This window comes from Gorilla gorilla, chromosome 9 (assembly GCF_029281585.2).
Source record: "Gorilla gorilla gorilla isolate KB3781 chromosome 9, NHGRI_mGorGor1-v2.1_pri, whole genome shotgun sequence".
Taxonomy (NCBI): domain Eukaryota; kingdom Metazoa; phylum Chordata; class Mammalia; order Primates; family Hominidae; genus Gorilla; species Gorilla gorilla.
This window is the reverse complement of record NC_073233.2, coordinates 8,471,248-8,493,859: the sequence shown is the minus strand read 5'-3', so window position 1 is coordinate 8,493,859 and position 22,612 is coordinate 8,471,248. Positions and strand designations below refer to the sequence as shown.

Genomic DNA, 22,612 nt, shown 5'->3' with positions numbered 1-22,612 from the left:
CAGGTAGAGGAGAGGCACGAGAGAGCAACGCTGCATGAAGGTGCAGGATGAGAGCATCCTGGAAGATGGGCACGGCTGGGGTGACAGGTCTGGGAGCCTGGGAACACTGGGAAAGTCGGCCAGCACTGGAGCCTCCCTTAGAGCTCGAAGAAGGAGCCAGCCCTGACCACCCCGACTCTGACCTTCTGGCATCGAAACAGGGAGAGACGCATTCCACGTGGTTGTTCCAATCAAGCCAGGTTCTGGGACTTCCTTATGGCAGCCTCAGGGAACTGGCAAAGCCCAAGTGGGCTATCCCATTACTTATATCTGGGTAGGTCCCAGCCACAGGGGAGAGAGAAGAGAAAGCCCCTCTATCTAATGACACGCTGTACCCGTGTCTCACCCGGGTGACGTGCCGTACCCATGCCCCTATCCAGGTGATGTGCCGTACCTATGTCCCACCCGGGTGACATGCCATACCCGTGTCCCACCCGGGTGACGTGCTGTACCCGTGTCCCTATCCAGGTGATGTGCCATACCCGTGTCCCTATCCAGGTGACGTGCCGTACCCGTGTCCCACCCAGGTGATGTGCTGTGCCCATGTCCCACCCAGGTGACACGCTATACCTGTGTCCCTATCCAGGTTATGTGCCGTACCTATGTCCCACCCGGGTGACATGCCATACCCGTGTCCCACCCGGGTGACGTGCCGTACCCGTGTCCCTATCCAGGTGATGTGCCATACCTATGTCCCACCCGGGTGACGTGCCATACCCGTGTCCCTATCCAGGTGATGTGCCATACCCGTGTCCCTATCCAGGTGACGTGCCATACCCATGTCCCACCCAGGTGATGTGCTGTGCCCATGTCCCACCCAGGTGACACGCTATACCTGTGTCCCTATCCAGGTGACACGCTGTGCCATGTCCCTATCCGGGTGACACTCTGTGCCATATCCCTATCCAGGTGACACACAGTGCTCATGTGTCTATCTAGATGACAGCACTGTGCCCACATCTTTATCCCGGTGACAGCACTGTGCCCACGTCCTGTCTTGGTGACATCACTGTGGTTATATACCTGTCCATGTGACATCACTGTGCTCACATCTGCCTCCAGGTGACAGCGCTGTGCCCACATCCCCACCCAAGTGCTCTGGGCACCTTGGCTGGGGCTCTGGCCACTTTCATGTTGGTGCCACCCTGTGTGTGGATCATAGCACCCAGGCACTCACCATTACCGTGGCCAGCACAGACCAGACCCAACCCCAGTAGTCCTCAAAACTAGGTCCCCTGCCGCGTGCGGTGGCTCACGCCTGTAATCCCAGCACTTTGGGAGGCTGAGGCGGGCGGATCACAAGGTGAGGAGATCGAGACCATCCTGGCTAACACGGTGAAACCCCGTCTCTACTAAAAATACAAAAAATTAGCCGGGTGAGGTGGTGGGCGCCTGTAGTTCCAGCTACACGGGAGGCTGAGGCAGGAGAATGGCGTGAACCCGAGAGGCGGAGCCTGCAGTGAGCCGAGATCGCACCACTGCACTCCAGCCTGGGGGACAGAGCGAGACTCTGTCTCAAAAAACAAACAAACAAAAAAAAAAAAAAACTAGGTCCCCTGTGCTGTGCTGCTGTACCCCAGCAGTCGCTTCACTGGCAAGACTACTCTTAGCAGGTGGAAGCAGAAACTCCGCAGCTCCCGGTCAGTCCTATACAAATGCAAATGCCCCATTAGAAAGCAAATAGCCCGAGGTGTTTGCCTGCTCCCAGGCAAAATCTCCCAAATCTTCCTCCGGGAATCAGTGAACAGAAGACATGTCCATCACCCCCAGGAGAGTAGTGTCTGAACCCGTCTAACCGCCCAACAGGTTCTCCCTGCCGCCAGTCTGGACAGGGCTGCTTTATCACAACAGGTGAATTGCAATAAAGTTTAATTCACACAGAGTCGGCCGTGCAGGAGACCAGAGTTTTATTATTACTCAAATCAGTCTCCCAGAAAATTTGGGGATCAAAATTTTTAAGGATCATTTGGTGGGTAGGGGGCCAGTCAATAGGGAGTGCTGATTGGTTGGGTCAGAGATGAAATCATGGAGAGTCAAAGGCATCTTTTTCTGCTGAGTCAGTTCCTGGGTGGGGGCCACAAGACTAGATGAGCCAGTTTATCAATCTGGGTGGTGCCAGCTGATCCACCCAGTACAGGGTCTGCGAAACATCTCGACCACTGATCTTAGGTTCTGCAACAGTGATGTAATCCTAGGAGCAATTTGAGGGGGTTAAAAATCTTTCAGCCTACAGATGTGTGACTCCATGACTCCTAAACCATAATTTCTAATCTGTGGCTAATTTGTTAGTCCTGAAAGTCTAGTCCCCGGGCAGGAAGAGGGTTTGTCCTGGGAAAGGGCTGTTATTGTCTTTGTTTCAAAGATAAACTATAAACTAAGTTCTTCCCAAAGTTAGTCCAGCCTGCACCCAGAAATGAATAAGAAGGAAAGACAGAGTTGGTTACGTCAGATCTCTTTCATTGTCATAATTTTCTGTTATAATTTTTTTTTTTTTTTTGAGACAGAGTTTCGCTCTTATCATCCAGGCTGGAGTCCAATGGCTCGATCTTGGCTCACTGCAACCTCCACCTCCGGAGTTCCAGTGATTCTCCTGCCTCAGCCTCCCAAGTAGCTGGAATTACAGGCGCCCACCACCATGCCCAGCTAATTTTTGTATTTTTAGTAGAGATGGGATTTCGTCAGGTTGGCCAGGTTGGTCTCGAACTCCTGACCTCAGGTGATCCACCCACCTCAGCCTCCCAAACTGCTGGGATTACAGGCATAAGCCACCACCGCCGGCCGATTTTCTGTAATAATTTTTGCAGAGGCGGTTTCACCAGGAGAACCAAGCATTAATGCGCTGTGGCTGATGTGTAGTAGGGCGGCATTTCCCAATGGGAGAACCCTGGGGCTGTCTAGGAGCCCATGCATGGCTGGGAGCCTAATCCCAGGGACACCACCGATGACAGCTCCCATAGCACGTAGGACAGTGGATACTTGGAGGCAAAGAGAAATCTCTGTTCTGCAGTGGTCATGACTTGGACCCCGAAGAACTTGAGCCCAAGGTCCAGAGGGAGACCCTCCCAACACGGCCTCCAGCAGGAACAGGGATCATGGGAGCCTACCAAGCACAGCGCACAGGTATTTCTGGAGGCTTCCCATTCAGTCTTGGATGCCAACCTCACCAAGGGCGGCCCATCTTGCTGACCTCACCAAGGGAGGCCCGTCTCACCGCCCTGATGGCGCAGAATCGGCTGTACGTGTGGAATCAGAAGTGGCCGCGCGGCGGCAGTGCAGGCTCACACATCACAGCCCGAGCACGCCTGGCTGGGGTTCACCCACAGAAACGTCCCAGGTCTCCCAGGCCAGGTGCCGCATTGGTTCCCGAGGGTTGTCAGAGATAGACACTCATGCGAGTAACATCGGGCTACGTGTTTGATTCACCCCAGGGTGCACTGTTGAAGGTTGGGGAGATTGGAGGAGATACTTGGGGGACAATGAGGTGTCCCAGTTCCTTGGATGATGGGGATCTCGGCCTCAGCGTGAGACCCCTCCTACAGGGTCTCTGGCAGGCACAGAGCCTGGGGGCTCTTGCATAGCACATGTGTATTTCTGGAGGCTTCCCCTTCGGTCTCACTGCCCCGATGGTGCAGAATCGGTTGTAGTTGTGGAATCGGAAGTGGCCGCGCGGCGGCAGTGCAGGCTCACACATCACAGCTCAAGCCCGCCCCAGCTGAGGTTCACCCGCGGAAACGTCCCGGGTCACGCAAGCTAGGTGCCGCAAGGTTCACGGGGGTCGTGAGGGATAGAACACTCATGGGAGCCACATTGGGCTACGTGTCTGATTCACCCCAGGGTGCACTATTGAGGGTTGGGGAGATGAGAGGAGATACTTGGGTGACAATGAGGTGTCCCCATTCTTTGGATGATGGGGATCTCGGCCTCAGCGTGAGGCCCCTCCCACAGGGTCTCTGGCAGGCACAGAACCTGGGGGCTCTTGCGTAGCACATGGGTATTTGTGGAGGCTTCCCCTTCTGTCTCACCACCTGGGTGGCACAGAATCGGTTGTAAGTGTGGACTCAAAAGTGGCCGCGCGGCGGCAGTGCAGGCTCACACATCACAGCCCAAGCCCTCCCTGGATGGGGTTCGCCCGCGGAAACGTCCCGGGTCACCCAAGCCAGGTGCCGCAGGGTTCTCGGAGGTCTTCTGGGAATAGGACGCTCATGGGAGCCACACCACGTCTTCATATCGGGCCATATCCACAGCCCCGTGGCCCTGGGTCACACTCTGAGGCCTTCAGTGTCATGGCCTGGGACTCAAGTCACGCCTACCCGTGTGATGAGCACAGCGAATTCCGCCAAAAGTTTATACTTTCCACATCCATCCCAGAGCACAGATCCGACTAAGGACAGCCCCCAAATCCCGAGCCTTTTTCTGAACTGACAATTGCCTCCCCAGTGAACACTCTGAGCTCGTCGATCTTAAGTGGCCAGACATTAACATTCCCATTCAGTGCAGGTTTGAGATGCTAATTTAGGAGCTTGAGATGCTAAAGAGCTGGGAGCGCCACTGCTGCTTTATTCTGGGGTCTAGGATCCTTGTGTTGCCTGAGATAATCTGCGAATATGGGTGCAGCAGACACCCCGCGGTTTGTGGAATCGATAAAGGATGGGGATCGATGGTGTTTGCGCACCGTGCGGCCTGTGCCCAATTGCCTGCCTTGTGCTGTGGAATCTGTACACCTGGCCAACATGTGCCTGTGTGAGCCTGACGGTGCATTTTCCAGAGCCTCACCTCGGCTCTGCCCTGGAGGCTCTGTGCTGCTGGAATCAGACTCAAGGACCTCATCAGAGGACCGTGGCCCCATATCACCTGGGTCAGGCACTGAAGTTGGGACAGGAGAGCAGAGACTTCCAAAATGAGGGATCCCTGTGTTCTGAGGTGATCATGACTGGGACCCAAGGACTCAAGCGCATGCTCCAGAGGGAATCGTTTCCCACAAGGCCTTTGGCAGGAACAGGGATCCTGGGAGCCTGCCAAGCAGAGCGCACAAGTGTTCCTGGAGTCTCGCTGCCCAGATGCCACGGAATCAGTTGAAGGTATGGAAACACAGGTGGCCACGTGGTAGCAGGGCAGGCTCAGGCGTCATAGCCCAAGCCCGGCTACCTGCGGTTTGCCTCCAGAAACATCCCGGGTCAACAGGCCAGGCACCGCATTGGTTCGCGAGGGTCATCCGGGGTAGGACCCTTGTACGAGCCACATCGGGCTACGTGCCTGATTCACCCCAGGGTGCACTGTTGAAGGTTGGGGAGATGAGAGGAGATACTTGGGGGACAGTGAAGTGTCCCCATTCTTTGGATGATGGGGATCTCGGCCTCAGCGTGAGACCCCTCCCACAGGGTCTCTGGCAGGCAAAAGAGCCCGGGGGCTCTTGCATAGCACATGAATATTTCTGGAGGCTTCCCCTTCAGTCTCACCGCCCGGATGGTGCAGAATTGGTTGTAGCTGTGGAATCGGAAGTGGCCGCGTGGCGGCAGTGCAGGCTCACACATCACAGCCCGAGCCCGCCCCAGCTGGGGTTCGCCCGCGGAAATGTCCCGGGTCACGCAAGCCAGGCGCCGCAGGGTTCACGGGGGTCATCAGGGATAGGACATTTATGGGAGTCACATCGGGCTACGTGTCTGATTCACCCCAGGGTGCACTATTGAGGGTTGGGGAGATGAGAGGAGATACTTGGGGGACAATGAAGTGTCCCCATTCTTTGGATGGTGGGGATCTTGGCCTCAGGGTGAGACCCTTCTTGCAGGGTCTCTGGCAGGCACAGAGCTGAGGGGCTCTTGCATAGCACATGTGTATTTCTGGAGGCTTCCCCTTCAGTCTCACCGCCCGGATGGCGCGGAATTGGTTGTAGTTGTAGAATCGGAGGTGGCTGCGCGGCGGCAGTGCAGGCTCACACATCACAGCCCGAGCCCGCCCCAGCTGGGGTTCACCCGTGGAAACATCCCAGGTCATCCAAGCTGGGCGCCACAGGGTTCACAGGGGTCGTGAGGTATAGGACACTCATGGGAGCCATATCGGGCTACGTGTCTGATTCACCCCAGGGTGCACTGTTGAAGGTTGGGGAGATGGGAGGAGATACTTGGGGAACAATGAGGTGTCCCAGTTCCATGGATGATGGGGATCTCGGCCCTAGTGTGAAACCCTTCTCACAGGGTCTCTGGCAGGCACAGAGCCCGGGGGCTCTTGCATAGCACATGGGTATTTCTGGAGGTTTCTCCTTCGGTCTCACCGCCTGGATGGTGCGGAATTGGTTGTAGTTGTGGAATCGGAAGTGGCCGCGCGGCGGCAGTGCAGGCTCACACATCACAGCCCGAGCCCGCCCCAACTGGGGTTCGCCCGTGGAAACGTCCCGGGTCACCCAAGCCACGCGTCGCAGGGTTCACGGGGGTCATCTGGGAATAGGACACTCATGGAAGCCGCACCAGATCTTCAGGTCGGGCATTATCCACAGCCCCGTGGCCCCGGGTCACACTCCGAGGGCTTCAGTGTCATGGCTTGGGACTCAAGTCACGCCTACTTATGTGATGATCACCGTGTGTTCCACCAAAATCTTACATTTTCCACATCTATCCCAGGGCACAGCTCCGACTCCGTCTAAGGACAGCCCCCAAATCCCCAGCCTTTTCCTGAACTGACAATTGCCTCCCCAGTGAACACTCTGATCTCCTCAGCCCTAAGTGGCCAGACATTAACATTCTCATTCAATGCAGGTTTGAGGTGCTAATTCAGGAGCTTAAGATGCTAAAGAGCTGGGAGCGCCACTGCTGCTTTATTCTCTGGTCCAGGATCCTTGTGTTGCTGGAGATAATCCACTAACGTGGGTGCAGCAGACACCCTGCGGTTTGTGGACTCGGTACGCGGTGGGGATCCTGATGGGGTTAGGATGCTCGATGGCTCGGGTGTGCTCCACGCTCAGGGATCATCATGTCCGGCCGGCGGTAGTTGGCACGTGGAGAGGTGAATTTGCCCACAGGTGTTCCCCGTGCCTGCGCATTGCCGGCAGCACCACCGGATCCTGCGCTAGCCCCTCCCACAACGCCTGGAGCAGGAGCGAGGGGCCTGGGGAGCCGCCTTGCCTGGTGCATTTGTATTTCCGGAGTATTTCCTGAGTCTCCCCTTGGGTCTTGGGTGCTGTCCCCAGTAAGCCCATCTCCCAGTGATGGCACAGAATCAGTTGTGGCTGTGGATACAGAAATGGCCGAGAGGCGGCAGTGGTGACTCACATCACAGTCTGAAGGTGACCCAAGGCTGGACTCCACTTTTAGCAAAATGTGGGAGTCTGCCTTGGTCTCCTAACTTGGGGGTCCACTCATGGAAAAGCCTGAGAATTTTCATGCCATGGAAATTCCCCCATGTTGTGGGGTTCACCCACGACAAAGCCCGGCGGTCAGTGCTCAGCAGGCAAGCACTCAGCCCCTCCCGGTGGGGCCATGGGAACAGAGGGTTTGCCGAAGGCGCGGCCAGCCCTTCCACATCCCAGAGGGCCTGCTGGGTGATTGGACCCGTGAACTCTGGGTCCCTTGGCCCTGGTGCCCCCCTTCACGGCTTTGACACTCGAGACTTGAGGTGAACCCCAGGGACCGCAGGGCCCCAACAACCCTCACCAGAGGCCAAGGTGGTGACCGACGGACCCACAGCGGGGTGGCTGGGGGAGTCGAAACTCGCCAGTCTCCACTCCACTCCCAACCGTGGTGCCCCACGCGGGCCTGGGAGAGTCTGTGAGGCCGCCCACCGCTTGTCAGTAGAGTGCGCCCGCGAGCCGTAAGCACAGCCGGGCAACATGCCGTCTTCAGACAGGAAAGTGGCCGCGAAGGGGACCGGGGTGCCCAGCGGCTGTGGGGACTCTGTCCTGCGGAAACCGCGGTGACGAGCACAAGCTCGGTCAACTGGATGGGAATCGGCCTGGGGGGCTGGCACCGCGCCCACCAGGGGGTTTGCGGCACTTCCCTCTGCCCCTCAGCACCCCACCCCTACTCTCCAGGAACGTGAGGTCTGAGCCATGATGGTGGCAGGAAGGGGCTCTCTGTGCCATCCGAGTCCCCAGGGACCCGCAGCTGGCCCCCAGCCATGTGCAAAGTATGTGCAGGGCGCTGGCAGGCAGGGAGCAGCAGGCATGGTGTCCCCTGAGGGAAGACAGTGGTCTGGGAGGGAGAAGTCCTCGACCCTGAGGGAGGTGATGGGGCAATGCTCAGCCCTGTCTCCAGATGCCAAAGGAGGGGTGCGGGGAGGCCGTCTTTGGAGAATTCCAGGATGGGTGCTGGGTGAGAGAGACGTGTGCTGGAACTGTCCAGGGCGGAGGTGGGCCCTGCGGGGGCCGTCGGGAGGGCCCTGCTCTGATTGGCCGGCAGGGCAGGGGCGGGAATTCTGGGCGGGGCCACCCCAGTTAGAAAAAGCCCGGGCTAGGACCGAGGAGCAGGGTGAGGGAGGGGGTGGGATGGGTGGGGGGTAACGGGGGAAACTGGGGAAGTGGGGAACCGAGGGGCAACCAGGGGAAGATGGGGTGCTGGAGGAGAGCTTGTGGGAGCCAAGGAGCACCTTGGACATCTGGAGTCTGGCAGGAGTGATGACGGGTGGAGGGGCTAGCTCGGGGCAGGGCTGGTGGGGCCTGAGGCCAGTGAGGAGTGTGGCGTAGGCGCCCAGGCATCGTGCAGACGGGCGACATCAGCTGGGGACGATGGGCCCGAGCTAGGGCTGGAAAGAAGGGGGAGCCAGGCATTCATCCCGGTCACTTTTGGTTACAGGATGTGGCAGCTGGTTGGACGAGGGGAGCTGGTGGGCAGGGTTTGATCCCAGGGCCTGGGCAACGGAGGTGTAGCTGGCAGCAGCGGGAAGGTGAGGACCCCATCTGCCGGGCAGGTGAGTCCCTTCCCTCCCCAGGCCTCGCTTCCCCAGCCTTCTGAAAGAAGGAGGTTTAGGGGATCGAGGGCTGGCGGGGAGAAGCAGACACCCTCCCAGCAGAGGGGCAGGATGGGGGCAGGAGAGTTAGCAAAGGTGACATCTTCTCGGGGGGAGCCGAGACTGCGCAAGGCTGGGGGGCTGTGGGCCCATTCCAGGCAGAAAGAGCAAGAGGGCAGGGAGGGAGCCCAGGGGCGGCCAGCGTAGGGTCCAGCACGTGGGGTGGTACCCCAGGCCTGGGTCAGACAGGGACAAGGCAGGGGACACAGGACAGAGGGGTCCCCAGCTGCCACCTCACCCACCGCAATTCATTTAGTAGCAGGCACAGGGGCAGCTCCGGCACGGCTTTCTCAGGCCTATGCTGGAGCCTCGAGGGCTGGAGAGCGGGAAGACAGGCAGTGCTCGGGGAGTTGTAGCAGGACGTCACCAGGAGGGCGAAGCGGCCACGGGAGGGGGGCCCCAGGACATTGCGCAGCAAGGAGGCTGCAGGGGCTCGGCCTGCGGGCGCCGGTCCCACGAGGCACTGCGGCCCAGGGTCTGGTGCGGAGAGGGCCCACAGTGGACTTGGTGACGCTGTATGCCCTCACCGCTCAGCCCCTGGGGCTGGCTTGGCAGACAGTACAGCATCCAGGGGAGTCAAGGGCATGGGGCGAGACCAGACTAGGCGAGGCGGGCGGGGCGGAGTGAATGAGCTCTCAGGAGGGAGGCTGGTGCAGGCAGGGGTGAGGAGCGCAGCGGGCGGCGAGCGGGAGGCACTGGCCTCCAGAGCCCGTGGCCAAGGCGGGCCTCGCGGGCGGCGACGGAGCCGGCATCGGTGCCTCAGCGTTCGGGCTGGAGACGAGGGTGAGTTTTTCCCCCTCTGCCACCCTCAGCCCCCACCCGCCCCTTCCCACACAACCAACACGTTCTCCCCACACGACTCTCTCGTTCTCCCCACAGCCAGGTCTCCAGCTGGGGTGGACGTGCCCACCAGCTGCCGAAGGCCAGGACGCCAGGTCCGGTGGACATGCCAAGCAGGACATGACATGGTCTGGTGTGACGGCGAGGACAGAGGAGGCGCGTCTGGCCTTCCTGGTGAGCGTGTCTGCCCTCCCTGCGTCAGGACGCGGCCCTGCCCAGACCGCCCCGCCGGGCCACCATCTCACTGCCCCCACCTCTGTCTTCTACAGAACACCTTAGGCTGGTGGGGCTGCGGCAAGAAGCGGGTCTGTTTCTTTACTTCCTCCACGGAGTCGGCACGCTATGGCTGCCCCTCTGGGCTCCCAGAACCCACAACATGAAAGGTGAGGGGCTTCCTGCCACACTTGGGGTGGGGGGCACGCGAGAGGAGCTGAGTGGGACCTCACTCCTTCCCCATCCACAGAAATGGTGCTACCCAGCTCAAGCCTGGGCCTTTGAATCCGGACACAAAACCCTCTAGCTTGGAAATGAATATGCTGCACTTTACAACCACTGCACTACCTGACTCAGGAATCGGCTCTGGAAGGTGAGCACCAGCGCTCCTTCCGGAAGCCTCTAGGCCCCCGAGCACCCTGCCCCCATCCCACCCACGTGTCGCTGTCTCTAGGTGAAGCTAGAGGAACCAGACCTCATCAGCCCAACATCAAAGACACCATCGGAATAGCAGCGCCCGCAGCACCCACCCCCCACCGGCGACTCCATCTTCATGGCCACCCCCTGCGGCGGACGGTTGGCCACCAGCCACCACATCATCCCACAGCTGAGCTCCTCCAGCGGGATGACGCTGTCCCCACCACCTCCCTCTTCTTCTTGTTCATCCTTCTGTCTCTTTGTTTCTGAGCTTTCCTGTCTTTCCTTTCTTCTGAGAGATTCAAAGCCTCCACGACTCTGTTTCCCCCGTCCCTTCTGAATTTAATTTGCACTAAGTCATTTGCACTGGTTGGAGTTGTGGAGATGGCCTTGAGTCTCGGTGCGAGTGTGCGTGAGTGTGAGCCACCTTGGCAAGTGCCCGCCCAGGGCCCGGCCGCCCTCCATCTGGGCCGGGTGACTGGGCGCCGGCTGTGTGCCCGAGGCCTCACCCTGCCCTCACCTAGTCTGGAAGCTCCGACCGACATCACGGAGCAGCCTTCAAGCATTCCATTACGCCCCATCTCGCTCTGTGCCCCTCCCCACCAGGGCTTCAGCAGGAGCCCTGGACTCATCATCAATAAACACTGTTACAGCAACTTGTCTCAAGGACTCTGGAATCCGGGCTGTGGGCATGATGTGGGGGAGGCCAGCCTTGGGCAGAGGGGGGCTGGGGGGCATGGGGAGGAGTACATGAAAAGGGGGATGGGGGTTCCAGGGTTGGGGATTCTGGGATGGGTGTGGCGCAGCACACACCAGGGGTGGGGTGAGCAGAGGGTGTGTGGACCTCAGGGGTGCAGGGCAGGCGGTCAGCATGCAGTGATGGCGGTGGAGGGGCTTCACAGACTGGGGGAGGCCTGGGCTTGCAGAGGGGGCCTGCGCTCTGAGGCAGGGGTCGGGGACCACCAAACCATCCCCGAGCGAGTGCCTCCTGTCGCCCCAAAGTCCCATCAGAATGACGCCTTGGTGCTGGCCCCAGACCCCTGAAGCCCGGGCTAGGTGACTGGGGTAGGGCTGGCCATGGCCGCTCTGGGAGGCCCACAAGGTGCTCTGGGCGACCCCACCCCAACAGGGGCACGAACCCCGCGCCAGTCCTGTTCCTGCTCCCCTTTTGCTGTGGGTGGGAGCCGGGGCCACCCCGGAGGGACGGCCCTGCACAAGGAGCCAGGGGGTTGGGGGGGAGCCGGTGGGCTTCTCAGTGGGCAGGTGGCCTTGGGGCAGAGGTCCTAAGGAGGCCAGGGGACCAGGAGGAGGGAGGAAGGAGTTGAGGGTGGCCACAGGGAGGAGGTGAGGGAGGAGCGGGAGGGCCCAGGGTGAGGGGCTCCCAGGGTCTTGCTGCTGGATCTCCAAGAACCCCGGCGTGCAGGGGTTCGCTCCCCAGGTGCCAAGGCAGCCCACTCATGGGCTCGGGGTCAGCTTCCCCGCAGAGGCCAGTGGCCGGCAGCTCCCTCAGCCAGGCCTCCCAGCTCCCGGCCCCTCACTGTGCAGGCGCTGGGAACACAAGGGGCAGCCCCTGGAAATAAGGGTGGGGTCCCGGCCTCCCCATTCCTTCCCCCTCCCCCCTGCCTTCCACCCCCATTCCCAGTGCACAGAGCTGTCAGGAAAATTCCTCCCCAACTGACAAAGAACAGACAGGAAGGCGGTTAGGGACGCCCCTCCCCTACCGGCCCAGCCGCCCTTGGGGTCTTGGTGTCCAGGGCGGAAGAGCAGGGTGGTTCCCCACGCCCCTTGGGTCTGGCCTCCCCTCTGCACCCTCTCTTGCCCCCTCCCCATCCAGCTGTGGGCCCTGCGGACTGTCAGAGACCGAGGGGTTTCCAGGGACACACTTGTGTGCTAAAACCTGGGCGGGTGGTCACCCCCCAGGATGCATGTAGACATCCGGTGAGGGAGTCTCTTGAAGCCTCTGGGATGGTGCCCCTGGGACTGGCTGCCATCTCATGGAGGAGGTCAGAGGTCGCTGGGGCCAGCCCAGGGTGAGGCCGCATTCATCTTCCTGACCCTACAGGCCAATTTGACTTACCCAAGTGGGTTTTGGCCGGCAGGATGAAGTAACCCATCCATTACATGTCAAGAGTTAGGTCTATAAACGGCCTTTATTATAAACACCCAACTCTGCAGGAGGTTTACAAAGCGGGGCTCAGGAGATAAAAGCCGGCTTCCCCAGGTGGCGGCTGCAGGGTGCAGCAGGCAGCCCCAGGGGTGCCCAGGGTGGCAGGGCAGGGGAACCGTAGGGAGGGGGAGAGGGGCACCCAGAAAACCTCTCCTGGGGAACATGGAAGACTGCCCACTTCAAATCCCTGCCTGGGGAAGGACACATGGGAATGGGGCCAGGGGAAAAGGCGGGCCACCTCGGGCCTTCGTCACCTGCGTCAGCTCCTAGGGATTGTCTCCTCCTGGTCACCTGGAGAGAACAGGCGTGCTGGACACGTCCACATCTCTGGGCCCAGGGGTGTATGAATGACACGTTTGCTCTGGAGTTTCCACCTGGGAGCTGCATGGGGACAGGGCTGCTCCTTCTCACACCCGCTGGGGAAGGGACACAGGCCTCTTGGTGGCCCCCACCATCTCCCAGCACTGCCCATGGCTGTGCCCACGCTGGTTGCCCCCTGAGAGCAGGACGTGTACGCAGGGGCAGCGCCTACCTCTGGGCAGCCCAGGTTTCTCTGCTCCCTGCAGCGGAACGGGCTTCCTAGGGCAGTTCCCGGGGTGGTGTCCCTAGGGCAGCCCCTGAGTGCTGGATGGGTCTGGGCCACAGGCCCTGAAACAGGGAGGTGGTGGGGGCAGCGTTCAGGGGGCTGAACCTCAGGGTGAGGCGGGCAGGCGGGGAGCCACAGGCCTGGGGGCCCCGCAGCAGGTGCTCAGCCTCGGAGCCTCCTGCCGCACCCCGGGGCGGGGGCTGGGAGCCCGCCCAAGCCCCTAGCTCTGAGCGACCTGCCAGGTTGGAATGTGTGTTTATCTTTGGCCCAACCCGATTTCCTGCTTTTTAGAAAAGGGGCTTAGAGAGGGTTGTTAGACAGGCTCCGGGCACCCCAACACCCAAAGGCACTTTGAAAACGCCCCTGCACTGACTTCAGTGCGGAGAAGCAAACGGGCTGGAATTTCACTCCCGAACCCCAACATGGGGGTGGCGGGGCCGGGGTGAGGGTTGTGGCTGCCTGCAAAGGTGCCAGGAAATCTGGGGAGGGAGGAACTTCCACCGTTCAGGGAGACCCTGAGGGTGCCCCGGCTTCTGGCCACATCCCAGACCCTGTTAGGCACCGAGGTCTTCACACCCAGACCCTCCACCCACCCAAGTTTCTGTGGCACGTTTAGGTTGAGTGAAGACCAAGTCATCCAGTTAGAGAAGAGGACTTGAGGCGTGTGCTGCTGCTGTGGCCGCGCTGGACCCTCAGTGCACGCATCTCCTGGCCAGTCCCCTGTGGCCCTGTGGGCCGCCGGATGGCCTGTGCAGCCATACACACCCGGGGCACGTGACCTCAGCTATCTCGTCACCGAGGACGTGCATCCACAGCTGTGCATCTGTGCCTGGGAGCGGGGTCTCCACTTGCTGGGTCTCTGCCTGCTGACCAGTTAGCCTGCCCTTCCGGGCTGTGGAGGGCGTGGGTCCTGTCCGGCCCGGAGATGCTCCGCGGGGTGTGTGTGTGATCGTGGCCCTGTAGCGGGGTGGTGTTCCCTGGAGGGTGGACCCCTGAGCCTGGCTGTGTGTGGTTCGTGTCTCAGCATGAATTCCGTGACCCAGGAGCACGTTTTCAGGCAGGGATTAGGGGCAGCTGGGTGTGGGATGCAGGCAGGGCACTTGGTATACCACCGAATGAAGACAGAAAATCCCAACTCTACGAAGGAAGTGAAGTCCCTTCAACAGGGATAAAGCGATGTTTGGGGTCTGACTACGACGCACCCTGGGAAGTCTCAAAGAAAACAGTTGGGGCCTCAATGAGGGTAGCCCCCGCTCCCCGACCCCGAGCTCCCAGGAAGATAAATGATTTCCTCCTCTCTAGAGATGGGGGTGGGATCTGAGCACTCAGAGCTAAGGGCACAGTGGGTCCGGGCGGGGGCCCTCCTCAGCCCTCCCAACATGGGGGCCAGGAGGTCAGCCCCTCAACCTGGACCCCGGCTGGGTCTCAGGGAATGGCCTCCCCCAGTGGCCCAGCTTGCTCGTGTTTTCAGATGGGTGTGCACGTGTGTGTGTGTGTGTGTGTGTGTGTGTGTGTGTGTGTGTGTGTGTGTGATGCCTGACAAGCCCCAGAGAGCCAAAGACCTGAGTGGAGATCTTGTGACTTCCCAAAAGGGGGATTGGAAGGTTCGAGAAGGAGCTGTGGTCAGCCTTGCTCTCCCTTAAGGCTGCGGTAACCACACTAGGCATAGCATAGGCCTGCGCCCCGTCCCTCCTTCCCTCCTCCGCGCCTCTCCTTTCTCCTTCTCCCCCCTCTACCCCGCTCCCTGGCCTGCTCCTGGTGACACCGTTGGCCCCTTTCCAGGGCTGAGGGAAGCCAGCGGGGGCCCCTTCCTGGAAGCCCACCTGCAGGCCGGCTTGCTGGGAAGGGGCTGCTCTCGCGGAGGCTCCCGCCCGCCCTGCAGCCGTTTCCTGGAAGCAGTCGCTGTGGGTATTCTGTTCCTTGTCAGCACTGTGCTTGCAAAGAAAGCAGACACTGTGCTCCTTGTCCTTAGGGAGCCCCGCTCCATCACCCAACACCTGGCTGGACACAGGCGGGAGGCCGGGTCCGCGGGGAGCGGCGCGGGGCTGGGGCCGGACCAGTAAACACACACGGGCGCCAGGCACTGCAGGCTCCTCCTCCTCCTCCTGCCCAGCGCCTCTGCTCACAGGCACGTGCCAAGCCCCTAGGCCAGGAGGCCCAGCAGTGGGTGCAGAGCAAGCTCCTGGGAAGGGGATGCAGGGCGGACCCCTGGGGAGAAGGGCTGGCAGGGCTGTGGGGGACGCTGACCGTGGGCCCCACATTGCAGAAACCTGGCTGCCTGGCTGGAAGATGGGGGAGATGCCAAGCCTCTGAGGCAGCACAAGCAGGGTGCATGGAGGCTGGGGCGCGGGGAGGCTGCACTGCAGCATGCACCCCAAAGCCCAGAGGGAGTGGAGACCAGGCCCTGGAATCGAGAAGTAGAAAGGCGGCTTGGAGGCCTCGGAACCGGCTGACCTCCAACAGAGTGGGGCCGGCCCTGGAGGCAAAGAGGTGCCCGGGGTCCGGCCCTGCCTGGGGGAGCTATGTGTCATGGGCAGCCCCAGGATATGTAGCCAGCTCTCAGCATATGGACCCAGGGCAGGGCTGCAAGGCAGGGCAGAGGAGACAGACAGGGGAGCAAGGAGCAGAGAGGGGGCCTCAGGCTCTCCCAGGAGGAACATTCTCCCGACAGGAGGAAGAGACGGCCCAGGGGTGACTGTGGGGAGCCGTGGTGGCAGCTGGGGTCGTGGCAGATGGGAGAGAGGCTGGCAAGGTGAAGGTGCAGAGGTCAGGGCTCTGGGGCCCACATGCCTGTGGGAGCGGCAGGCCCAGGGCTCTCCGCCACTCCCCACTCCCACTTGGCTCATAGGCTGGGCCCAAGGGTGGGGTGGGATGAGCAGGAGATGGGGCCCAGGGGGCAAGCAGGGCCCCAAAGACATTTAGAAAAACCGGTTTATGCAGGCAGCATTCAGAGCAGGCGGCGTGCGTGGCGGGGGCCCTGGGAGCACAGAGAGGCACACGTAGGGCCCCTGAGGGGCTCCCCATTGGCCGGCAGTGACATCACCCCTGTGTCAACAGTGATGTCTGCAGCTCCGGCCAGCCAGGGTTTATGGAGCGAGACCCAGCCCGGCCTGGGCCCTCACTCCCCAGGCCCACACACTAGCCCACTGTTCAGGGTCCAGGGTGGCGGCATGGCCTGGGGGTCCTGGCACCGCTGCTCCTCTGCCCACCCTAACTTCCCGGCATGGCGGCTGCTCCCTCTGAGCGTCCCCAACCAGGAAGTGTGGGGCCAGCAGGCCTGCCGTCCTCCTCCTCTTCCCTCCAGAGAGAAACTTGGAGGTCCTGGGGCTGGGGGCGCTCATAGCCCTGTGACACAGGTGCATGGGGTCAGGGGTCCCAGAATGGCCTCTGGGAAGGACCTCAGCTGGGCCAGCGGCTCTAGGCTTCAGGGGTCTGTCTGCACAGGGGCTAGCCCCTCCCAGACCTCTGTGAAGCCAGTACCGGCCTCCCCTCCCTGCCCCGTGCTCTGTCCGGTGCTTCCTGGACTGCACTGCGGGCCACTGGTGAGAGGGTGGACAGGGAAGGGCCGCCATGGTGCCTGTTCCTGCCCACCTGGCTGCGTGGTCCTCTCCAAGTAGGGACAACCCTTCTGAGGGCATGGGGGCACCCTGGGGTTGCCAGGGCCTCCCAGAGCCCTGTGAGCCCCTGGGGGGTCTGGCCTGATGCCCCCCTCCGCGTCCAGGGCAGGCTGTGGCCCAGAACCCCAGCTTCCCAGCAGGCCGGTGTGCGGTGGTGACCCAGGAAAGGCCTCGCCTCCACTGAGGGACCACCGACCTCTGCCAGGCCACAGAGACCCCCAAGGAGTCTGAAGGCTGGAGACCCGAGGCTGGGACCAGGTGGGACTTTCCCACGGAGCCGCCCCCAGGCCCAGCTGGGGACATGTCCCCCTTCTCTCCAGACACACCCTGCCTGCCACCATGACACATCGGCCTGTTGGGGGTCTCTTTTAAGTGCTTGCCACTCTGAGGTGACTGTCCCTTTCCAAAGAGGTTTCTGGGGCCCAGGTGGGATGCGTCGGCCTGAGCAGGAGGATCTGGGCCGCCAGGGGCTGGGGACTGTCTCCTGGGGAAGGAAGCGCCTGGGAGCGTGTGTGCTGACCCAGGACCGTCCAGGGAGGCCCGTCTGTGGGGCAAGCGGGAAGGGAGCGGCTGGAGAGGCTTGGCCGCCCCCGCCCTGCCTCCCATTCCTTAGCTCCATGCCTGTCAACCTCTGTCACCCAGTGAGTGATGTCCAGGGGCCCTGGAAAGGTCACAGCATGTTTGAGCGGGGTGAGAGAGAGGGGAAAGGCGGGGGCGGGGAAAAGTACATGGAGGAAGCTCTAGGCCCAAGGAAGGAGAAAGGGGTCTGGGAGGGAGGGAGCCACTGGGGCCGCCGGGAAGGTCCCTGCCTGCTGCTGCCACCCAGAACCCTCGCCTCTTAGCTAGCCCCCGCAGCCCCAGCCTTTCTGGCCTGTGCCCCTCTCCCCCATCCCCAGCTGTCCTGTGCAACCAGGCCTTGGACCCAAACCCTCCTGCCCCCTCCTCTCCCTCCTCACCCTCCCCATGCAGTGGTCTCCAGCCTGGCTCTGCCCTGCCGCAGGTCCCCTCCCCTCATTCCAGGCCTAGAGCCTCCAGTCCCGGTGGCCCCCCGCCCGAGGGTGAACGGCCTCACCCTGGGTCGTGGGACAGAGGGCACGTTCACCAAGAGTGGCTCCCAAGGGACACGTGGCTGTTTGCAGTTCACAGGAAGCATTCGAGATAAGGAGCTTGTTTTCCCAGTGGGCACGGAGCCAGCAGGGGGGCTGTGGGGCAGCCCAGGGTCAAGGCCAGGCTGTGGGGCTGCAGCTGCCTTGGGCCCCACTCCCAGGCCTTTGCGGGAGGTGGGAGGCGGGAGGCGGCAGCTGCACGGTGGCCCCAGGCGAGGCTCTCAGCCCCAGTCGCTCTCCGGGTGGGCAGCCCAAGAGGGTCTGGCTGAGCCTCCCACATCTGGGACTCCATCACCCAACAACTTAATTAAGGCTGAATTTCATGTGTCCTGTGACTTGGGTAGACAAAGCCCCTGTCCAAACGGGCTGCCAGCCTAAGGCAGTGGGGACGGCGTGGGCGGCGGGCAATGGGGGAGATGGACAACATGACCGAGGGTGTGCGGGCGATGGGGGGAGATGGACAACAGGACCGAGGGTGTGCGGGACACGCATGTCACTCATGCACGCCAATGGGGGGCATGGGAGGCTGGGGAGCAGACAGACTGGGCTGGGCTGGGCGGGAAGGACGGGCAGATGGGATCCCAAGGACGTGGAATTTCGGACCTTCTGCCCCCGCCCTCTCTGCTGAGCCTAGGAACCTCTGAGCAGCAGGAAGGCCTTGGGTCTAGAGCCTAGAAATGGACCCCCACGTCCACCTGCCCAGCCTAGACCCCCAGCATTGAAGGGTGGTCAGAAAAAGCTTCCCAGACGTCCTGTGAGAGGAAGCCACTAAGCGGGATGGACACCATCGCCCACTCCACCCGGCCCTGCCCAACCCTGCCCAGTCCAGCCCAGTCCAGCCCAGCCCTGCCCTTCCCAGCCCTGCCCAGCCCAGCTCATCCCTGCCCTACCCAGCCTAGCCCTGTCCTGCCCTGCCCAGCCCAGCCCAGCCCAGCCCAGCCCTGCCCTGCCCTGCCCTGCCCTGCCCTGCCCTTCCCAGCCCTGACCTTCCCAGCTCTGCCCAGCCCAGCTCGTCCCTGCCCTACCCAGCTCAGCCCTGCCCTGCCCTGCCCAGCCCTGCCCAGCCCTGCCCAGCCCAGCCCTGCCCTGCCCTGCCCTGCCCTGCCCAGGTCTGCCCAGCCCAGCCCTGCCCTGCCCTGCCCAGGTCTACACAGCCCAGCCCTGCCCTGCCCTGCCCTGCCCAGCTCAGCCCTGCCCACCCCAGCCCAGCCCAGCACAGCCCAGCCCAGCATGCCTTCTCTGGCTGGAGAGCACAGGCTTGACCTTAGAAAGAGGCTGGCAACGAGGGCTGAGGCCACCAGGCCACTGCGTGCTCATGGGTCAGACAAGCCCAGAGCCTGCTCCCCTGCCACCCATCGGGGCTGTCACTGCCAGCATGCTGTGGATGTGCGTGGCCTCAGGGCTGCTGGCTCCAGGCTGTCCCCGCCCTGGCTCCCAAGGCCACCCCTCTTATGCCATGAACCCTGTGCCACACCCACCTCTGAGCTGTCCCCGCTCCTGCCACCTGCACCCGCTGAGCAGCCCCCTGTGTGTTTCATGAGAGTCTTAGCAAGGAAGGGGAGCTCTTCAATCTTGCCAGTCAGGGTGCTGTCTGCTGAGTAAGTGTCCCCATGCTGTGCCCCAATGTCCCCATCCTTTGGCAAACAGCCATCAGCCTGTGGATCCTGCACTCCCATGCGGTGGGAGAGGGAGACCTGGGCTCACCTGAGCCTCCCCACAAGCCAGGGAGAGGGGCTGCCCAATGGCGGGAGGCCCCCATGGGTCCCAAACGGCAGCTGCCTGCACTCCTACCCAGGAACTTTGTCTGTTATGAACACTAAGGAATAAGGAAGGGGGTGAGAAAGAAGGAAGAAAAGGCGGTGGGGGGCATTGCGGGGGGCGGGGAGGGTGTTTGGAAAGTTCCAGAAAAGAGTCACTTCACCAGAAAGGCCAGAAGCTCCCCGTGCCCCCAGCCCCTGCTCGGCTCCGAGGTGAAGGACTTGGAGCGTCGACGCTGGCGTGGGGACCAGCTGTTCTCCTTGAGTTTGCTTCCTTCAGTTCCTTCTGGGCCTCGCCCACCTCTTCCTGCCACACACACACTTTTTTCCTTTTTAAATTGTTTTATTTGGGGCCAGGTGTGGTGGCTCACACCTGTAATCTCAGTATTTTAGAAGGCCAAGGTGGGCAGATTGCTTGAGTCCAGGAGTTGGAGACCAGCCTGGGCAACATAGTGAGACCCCATCTCTACCAAATATCCGCCAGGTGCGGCGGCACGCACCTGTATTCCTAGCTATGTGGGAGACTGAGGTGAAAGGATCGCGTGAGCCCAGGAGGTTGAGGCTGCAGCAAGCCATGATCATACCACTGCACTCCAGCCTGGGCAAGAGAGTGACACCCTGTCTCAAAAAAAAAAAAAAAGTAGAAAAATTTATTTTAAAAAATTGTTTTAACATTTGAGTGCTACAACTGTCCAAGGAGGAGCAGACGGCCCGTGTCAGACAGCCTGAAGCCTGACCGTCTGCGATCAATGGCCCCGTGGCCAGCTGTGTGCAGCAGTTTGGCCTGGCCTGATGCCTCTGTCCTTGGCACCAGCTCACAGCCCGTGCCCATAACAGACCTGGGGCACTGAAGGAAGGGCAGATCCAGCCCCCACCTGCCCTGGGTCTGAAGATCTCCCAGGAGGCTCCATGGGGTGCCTTGAGTGGGAGGGGCTGGCCGATAGCCTTGAGGAAGTGGCACGGACATGCAGAGAGGGGCATGTCCCAAACTCGGGGCGCTGTGGCCTCCAGCTGCCAGGAGGTAGATGTGTTCTGACTTCTGGGTTCCCACCACCAGAACTGCAGGGGATATGACAGCAAGCTGGACTTGGGGAGACATCTCTGCTCGAGTGCACGTTGGCCTGATGACGACTGCTCTGGGGTTCACGGGTTCCAGGCTCTGCCCGGGAGCCTCATGCAAACTGGTCCCGTTCTACAGACGAGGAAACTGAGGCACAGAGTGATTACGGCTGTCCCTGAGCTCCTGCAGCCAGTAAGGTGATACACCAGGATGTGTTCCCAGGTTGTCCGCTGGGCTCAGTAACACAGTCTCAACTGCCCTGTGACACTGCGTGTGTCTGTGCTCGTGGGGAAGGTGACCAGAGGCCCCCTTTCCTCCACGCGGTGAGCCTACCAGCAAGGAGGCAGTCCTCAGGTGTGAGGATGAGCCTTGTAGTAGGCACAGAGAAACAGGAGGAACCTTCTAGAAGGTGAAGCCTCCCACGGCTGGGACTCTTGGAGAAGGGCGGATCTCTGTCCACTCCTGCCCACTCCCCAGCACAGACAGAGCAAGCAGGACAGAGGGCCCAAAGTCCCAGGACACTGCAGAGCTCAAAGGAGGGCAGAGAGCATCGCCCCACATGGGCGCCGGGAGGAAGGTGGGCGGGGTGCTCAGGGGCCCCTGGCTGTCCTGAAGTTTGCCTCAGAGAGGTGTGGGCTTCTCCTCCCTCCCATACACAGTGTCTCTGAGGATGAACTGCCGCGTGCCCGGCGGGGATGCCATCCCTGGCCCTTGCTGAGTGCCTCTGGGACGAGGTCAGCTGAGCCTGCCATCCTAACTCAGATACCATCTCACTCTCCAAGTCCCTTCTCGGTGAGACGGGGGGACTTGCACCCACCTCCCAGCCCCCACACACCTGAGGGGGTCCCCGTTCCCCTACCCTGTGGCTCCACCACGCCCCACGCATCCTACCTGAGGGACAGAGGGGACTGTGAGATGCCCCCCACAGGCTGGTTTTCCTCTTTCACCCATAACGGGCCCAGCAAATTCTCACCTCCAGAGGCCAGGTCTGCCCCGCAGGTCTTAGGAAATACAGCCCTACTTCCATCCAGCACACCAACCCAAGGAAGTGCCTCGGAGTCCTGGGGCCCGAGGGGGGCCTGGCCTTGGTCTCACAGCGCCAGCTCCACCTGGAGAGGAGTGAACTCAAGCCAGGACGCCCCATCTCCACAGCGGAAACCGTGTTGCCGGCTGCTCCCTCCTGGGGACTCTGGGCCTGGGGTTCCTGTGGGAGTTGGGGGGATAGCTGAGTCCTATGGAGGTGCCCCTCTCCTCCCCGCCCAGTGGAGCTTGGGGTGGGGACAGGCGAAGACAGGGTGAGAAGCACGGGGCATTCCCCCTCCACATAGCGCTGAGAAACTAACGGAGCATCCAGAAAACGGTGCCCACTTCCGCGTGGAGGCGGATATCACGGGCACCAGCTCCAGGTGACCCTAGCAAAGCCGGAGAACAAGGGCCAGGGTGTGCCACAAAGCCCGTGTCCGCTCCCTCCCACCTGGGACCACTGTGGCGAGGGGAAGGGAGCGTGGTGGCCCTCTCCTGACTCCTGAGGCCTGAAGTCCAAGCTCCCGGCCCTCAGGCAGGCCAGGGTCTAGATACCGCTGCCCCAAACACACCCCCCCGTCCCAGCCCGCAGGCTTCCTGCAGGATCCCCCGGTGCACCTGGGGGCTGAGGAGAGTGAGCAGGGCGCAAAGAAGCTTCGTCGGGAGGGCGGTCCCCACCCGCCTTGGACCCCCGGGGATGGTGTCCTGGGGCCTGGGCTCAGATGGGGCCTGGGCTCAGATGGACCCTGGGAGGAACGGTGCAGGGGCTGTTTTTTGCTCCAAGAGGACATTG

The 22,612-nt window shown here is 61.6% G+C and overlaps 2 protein-coding genes and 1 non-coding gene across 3 annotated transcripts in view; 2 read left to right on the top strand and 1 right to left on the bottom strand.

Annotated features, from left to right (window-relative positions):
• Window positions 1-22,612, bottom strand: part of MRPL23 (mitochondrial ribosomal protein L23) — a 71,245-nt gene that overhangs the window by 9,011 nt on the left and 39,622 nt on the right. The gene's annotated exons all lie outside the window — the stretch shown is intronic.
• On the top strand, window positions 8,493-11,159 carry LOC129525318 (uncharacterized). Its single transcript, XM_055355152.2, has 4 exons — window positions 8,493-9,816; window positions 9,913-10,047; window positions 10,143-10,256; window positions 10,541-11,159. The coding sequence occupies exons 1-4, from the start codon at window positions 9,618-9,620 to the stop codon at window positions 10,771-10,773; spliced, it is 681 nt and encodes a 226-aa protein (XP_055211127.1). The 5' UTR covers window positions 8,493-9,617; the 3' UTR covers window positions 10,774-11,159.
• MIR675B (microRNA mir-675b) lies at window positions 9,492-9,604 on the top strand. Its single transcript, NR_106518.1, has one exon. It is a non-coding gene; the product is annotated as a microRNA mir-675b (primary transcript).